The sequence below is a fragment of the Manacus vitellinus genome, unplaced genomic scaffold (assembly GCF_001715985.3).
Source record: "Manacus vitellinus isolate BGI_N305 unplaced genomic scaffold, ASM171598v3 scaffold_92_pilon, whole genome shotgun sequence".
NCBI classification, from domain to species: Eukaryota; Metazoa; Chordata; class Aves; order Passeriformes; family Pipridae; genus Manacus; species Manacus vitellinus.
The window spans coordinates 691,287-696,779 of NW_021940877.1; the positions used below are offsets into that span (position 1 = coordinate 691,287).

Genomic DNA, 5,493 nt, shown 5'->3' on the forward strand with positions numbered 1-5,493 from the left:
AATTGGATGTTTCCCACAAAAATCGGATGTTTCTTCTCCCCCTCCCCTGCTGTCCAGGGCAGGATGGGAGTGAATTTTGGGGAGGGGGGCGATGGCCGCCCACCTTCCCCTGCTGGCTGTGCCCGCAGGGCTGCGGGCCGGAGGATGTCCAAGGCTGTCCGGGATTTCCTGTACGCCCAGAAGGTGCAGGCGCCGGTGGAGGTTTACTCGGAGTGGCTGAGCGTGGGCCACGTGGATGAATTCCTCACCTTCGTCCCGGCCTTCGACAGGAAGGTACCGAGCCCGGAGCCTCCCTGCTCCTGTGGGAGCCAGAGCCAGCCCTGATGCAGCTGCTGGGCCTCCGCGGGGACATGGGGGGGCAGCTGCCTTTGGGGGGTCTTCCTGCAGGAGGAGAAGTCCGTGGGTGGCATCCCGTGATGCCTGGGGCTGGATCTGGGAGTCTCTCCAGAGGATGGGGGGATAGAACAGCGTGACCCCCAGGCTCTCTCCCACAGGGATTCCGGCTCCTCCTGGCCAGTCCCAACGCCTGCTACAAGCTCTTCAAGGAGAAGCAGAGGCAGGGCCACGGGGAAGCCACCCAGTTCATTGGTAAGGGGGTGAGGACATCCCTGGTGTCCCTTCCCATCGTCCCTTCCCTGTGTCCCTTGCCATGTCCCTCACTGCTCCCACCCCCACTCAGGGCTGAAGGGCAGCGAGAGGAGGAGCATTGACGAGATCCTGGCGGACGAGTCGCTCAAGAGCGACAACAGGCACGTGCAGGTGGGTCTGTGAGCCCTGGGCTTGGGGGGATCCGCTCTCCTCGCTCCCATGGCACAGCTGGGTCATTCCTGGGGGCAGAGATCCTGGGCAATGGCAGGAGTGGGCAAGGAGAGCAGCCAGGAAGGAGCCAGGCAGTGCTGGTCACCCCAAGGCCTTTGTCCCTCTGGCAGATGCCCCGGGTGACACAGAAGGACAACTGAAGCACCAAGAGGTTGCTCGGGTTGGGGATGCAGTGGGAGTTGCTCAGAGGGATGGGGTGGGATGCGATGGAGCGGGTGAGGATCCGGGCAGGATGCAGGATCCCCACATGTGGGATTTGAGGAGCTGGGACGGCCCAGGGTGGCAATTCCGGGTCCCTTTTCCCCTCAGCGCTGCATCGACTGGAACCGTGACCTGCTGAAGCAGGAGCTGGGCCTGAGCGAGCAGGACATCATCGACATCCCCCAGCTCTTCATCCTCATGGGCTCCCGCGCCGACGCCCTCTTCCCGGACATGGTGAGGCCTCCGACCCCTCCTTCCCCACCCAGCCCTGACACAGCCCCACCTAGGGTGGCCAACCCGCTGTCTGTCCCCGCAGGTGAACATGCTGGTGCTGGGCAGGCACCTGGGCATCCCCAAGCCCTTCGGGCCCGTGGTGGGTGGGCAGTGCTGCCTGGAGCAGCGCGTGCGGGAGCTGCTCGAGCCCCTGGGCCTCACCTGCACCTTCATCGACGACTATTTCTCCTACCACGTCCTGTCCGGGGACGTTCACTGCGGCACCAACGTCCGCAGGAAGCCCTTCCCCTTCAAGTGGTGGCACGTGGTGCCTTGAGGCCCCCGGGGACACACCCAGGTCCTGCCACCGGGGGTTGAAGCTGCATTTGGTGCATGGGAAGATGCATCAAAATGAAGGGTTTTGCCAATAAAGCTTCTTGAGCACCGAGGGCACAGCTCTGCCATCTCCTGTCCTTCATGAGCAGCTCTGCCCCATCTCCCATCCTTCCTGGACACCAATGGTGCAGCTCTGCCCCATCTCCCATCCTTCCTGAACACCAATGGTGCAGCTCTTGCCCATCTCCCATCCTTCCTGAACACCAAGGGTGCAGCTCTTCCCCGTCTCCCATCCTTCCTGAACACCAAGGGTGCAGCTCTTCCCCGTCTCCCATCCTTCCTTCCTCTGCTCTTGGCTTGGCAATGTCCTTTGAACTTTGTTTTTAAGCATGTGGGTCTGTGTCAGGAGTGGGGTGGGGGTTTATGGGAGACAACCCGGGACAAGGAAGCTGCTCTGGTGTGTTCAGACCTTCCCCACTGCTAAAGGGTCTTACAGTCCCACGTCGCAGGTTTGGAGCTGATAATCCCCTCCCAAATTCCCTGTGTTGGCCAAAAACCACCTCCTGCTGGGCACCCCGGCTCCCGGCGTGGAGGCAGAGCCCCCCCCTCCTCATCCAGATCATTTGACACCTTTTCAAGGAGAAAATTTCCGTCTCCTTCAGCCCGGCCGCTCTTTGTCTCCCTCCTTTCATCGCCAGCGGAGCGCGGCGTTTCCCTGTGCCTGGCACGAGGAACTGAAACCAGCCCGTGCCCCGGGCACGGCTCAGCCCTGAGCAACCTCGGGAGGTTCTGGGGCTAAACCCACTTGTTTTGGCCAATTTGCTTTCCTAGGAATGTTTTAGAGGTGTAACAGCACCTCCACTTCAAACTCCTGCCATGCAGCGAACGGTGCGGGAGGATCTGGGGAGGGGACGCTCCCAAAAGGGTCACACATCCCATGGAACATCCCTCTTTTTGTCCAAAAAGCCGCTTTCTGAGCCTATTTTCCCTGTGAAACGCTGCTGAGTTTGCCGAGCCCTGAGGAGGGATATTAAATTCTAGCGGCGCGTGACCCCGTGGGGAGGTGGCGGTGGAACAGCTGCGGGACAGCGGGCTCTCCCACGCCGAGACCAGGATTTAATTAAAACAAAGGCGATTAAACCCGCCGGGGGTCAGGCGTCCCTCAGGTGACATCCCCACCCCTCGCGGCACCCGGAGGACGGGACGAGCACCTTCAACCCTCGTCTAAAATAAGAACGAAAGGCAATTGTTCCAGTTAAACAAATGAAACCCTTCAGAGGGAGGAATCAGCCCCCCCCGAGCGCTGCGCTGGCACAGCCCCAGCTCGGCTCCGGTGTCGCCCTGAATATTTCACGGCGTGGGTTTAAGGGTGACCGCTCGCATCAGCGTTTCTTTGTGCTAACGGGAAAGCGAACCCCACCCCTGGGCTTCTTAGAAGCCGCCGCTCCCCCGGGGGCGTCTCGGGGTTCGCTTCCCCCCGCACCGATTCCCGCTCCCCGGCCGGGAAGCGCGGCCGGACCCCGCGCACGCCCAGCCCGGAGGTGGGATTAAGCCGGGCTTTGGCTGATCCCCTCCCAGCGGCCAGGCTTTATAAATCCCCTCGTGCCAGCCTGCGCAGCACCCGAGGGTGCTCCTGGGACCGCCGCGATGGCCCAGCAGCGCCGTGTCCAGCTGTCCGTCCAGCACCCCACCAGCACCGTGTGCGTGCTGGGCACGGAGCTCTCCCTGGATATCCGATGGTAAGCGCAGGGAACGTCCCGCCTGCTTTCGTAACCTCTTTTATCGCGCTGATCAACGAGTAAAAATAGCCCAGAGCGGGGAGGGGGCGATGCTGCTGCTTTCGGGGGGTGTTGCCAGGGGATACCGGGGAAGGGGATGCTCCGACTGTCGCCGCCGCAGCGGGACAGAGACCCCTCCCGGGGGAATCTTGGGCTGCAAAAAGCCCCTGTGGGAGCTTTAACGCCGAGTTTCACATCCTGGCCGGGATCCACCTGAAAACTGATAAATATTTCCGTGTTTTGGAGGGATGTGGAGAGCGAAACCATCGCGGCGGGGCCGGCCGGGCGTCACCTCCCGCCGCCGTTTCCTTGGCTCCAGCCCAAACAATTCGGGAGCTTTTCCAGGAGCAGGTTTTGCTTTTAGTTCCCTTTAAAACCTGGCTCAGGCCGCAGCAGCTTGGGGGGGGGTTATTTTCCTGAACGCCTCCAAACTCGCTGCCGAGAGCATCCCGGCCTCTCCCGCTGGCCCCGGGGTGGGTTTTCCCCTCTTCCCGAGGGATGGATCCATGTTTCCCTTCTCCCGGGTCAGGATTCGCGCTCCTGGGCCCATCGCCCGCGGCCTCTTGCGGAGTGAAACGAGCTCCAACCTGCCCAGCCATCGAAGTTTTGCTTCGTTCTTAAGGGATGTGGCCGGTCAGGGCTCGTTGCCGGCGGAAATGTGAATATTTGGGATGCCCGTGGCAAAAATCCACCCCAAACAGCTCCAGGGTTGTGCTGGGATGGGATGTCTCAGGATTTTTCACAGCTGGGCTTCACAGCCCAACGCTTTGGGTAAAGGAATGACATGAAGGGAAAGCGAAAATCAAAAACTGAAACGAAAATTTTTCCGATGAAATGTTGTAAATAAACCCCAAGAAATTAAATTTAAAAAAGGTAAATGTTAAAATTTCAAAATACAAAACTGAAGAAATTTGAAAGTTAGTAAAAAGGAAAAAATAAGATTAAAATGAAAAAATTGTCAAAATCGCATTTTTTGTGGCATTTTGCAAAATTTCTTGTCACAAATATTGCAAGATTTGGGGTATTTTGGGGGGATTATTGCCATGAATTTTATGGGATTTGTTGCCATTTCCCATTAGGGGACTGGTTGCATTTTCAGCACTTCTTGCAATGGGATATCCCTGGATTTTGTGCCTATTGAGGGTTTGCTGCCACCAAGATCCCGAGGTTTGTTCCCGTTGCCTTTTCCAGGGCTCGTTGCCTCTGGCAGGACTTTCCCTAATCGCCTTTGGTGGGATTTGGTGCAATTGCCTTTTGCAGGATTGGCTGTAATCCCGTTTTGTGGGATTTGGTGCCCATTGAGGGATTTGGTGTGACTGCAGGGTCTGGGATTCGTTGCATTCTGTGTGACTTGTTGCAGGATTTGTTCCGTATTGGAGGATTTATCCCAATTTCATATCTCAGGCCTTGATAAATCTACATTTTTGGGGAGTAGTTCTTTTTTTCAGGACTTTTTGCCATTCTAAATATTGGGATTAGTTCCATATTGAAGGATTTATCACAGTTTCATATCCCAGGACTTGTTACAGTTACATTTTCTAGGATCAGCTGCATTTTCCAGGACTTTGTGCCACTCTAATTTGCAGAATTTGCTGCACTTTGAGGGATTTATCACAATTATACACTGCAGGACTCTTTGCAGTTGTGTTTTGTGAATACTCAAGGGAGAGTTTAGGAATGTAGTCAGGTCATGTGGGAAGAAAATTAGGGAGACAAAGGCACAATTTGAACTCAATCTTGCCACTTCTGTCAGGGATAACAAGAAGTGCTTCCACAAATCCATCAATAGAAAAAGGAAGGGCAAGGAAAACCTCCATGCTTGGTTGGGCAGGGAGGGAACAGAGTCAGCAAAGATGAGGAAAAGGCTGAGGTGTTTAACACCTTCCTCACACCCATCCACAAAAAGGGCTGGAAGGAGGACCTGGGATACTCCAGGGCTGTCAGCCTGAGCTCAGTGCCTGGCAAGGTCATGGAGCAGATCATCCCAAGTGCAGTCCCAGAGCACCCCCAGGATGGACAAGGGATCAGATCATCCCAAGTGCAGTCCCAGAGCACCCCCAGGATGGACAAGGGATCAGATCATCCCAAGTGCAGTCCCAGAGCACCCTCAGGATGGACAAGGGATCAGATCATCCCAAGTGCAGTC

General features: G+C 56.9%; 2 protein-coding genes across 2 annotated transcripts in view; both read left to right on the top strand.

The window, feature by feature from the left end:
* Positions 1-1,611, top strand: part of LOC103760755 (protein-arginine deiminase type-1-like) — a 17,655-nt gene extending 16,044 nt beyond the window's left edge. Inside the window, exons 12-16 of the mRNA XM_018086331.2 lie at positions 129-273; positions 495-588; positions 680-759; positions 1,129-1,254; positions 1,337-1,611. Of these exons, the coding sequence (XP_017941820.1) occupies positions 129-273; positions 495-588; positions 680-759; positions 1,129-1,254; positions 1,337-1,570 (679 nt within the window). The 3' untranslated portion in view covers positions 1,571-1,611. The remainder of the gene's footprint in view (positions 1-128; positions 274-494; positions 589-679; positions 760-1,128; positions 1,255-1,336) is intronic.
* A 1,605-nt stretch (positions 1,612-3,216) lies between these two features.
* Positions 3,217-5,493, top strand: part of LOC103760777 (protein-arginine deiminase type-1-like) — a gene marked incomplete at its 3' end in the record, with an annotated part of 9,113 nt that continues 6,836 nt past the window's right edge. Inside the window, exon 1 of the mRNA XM_029965233.1 lies at positions 3,217-3,308. Coding sequence (XP_029821093.1) covers positions 3,217-3,308 — 92 coding nt within the window. The remainder of the gene's footprint in view (positions 3,309-5,493) is intronic.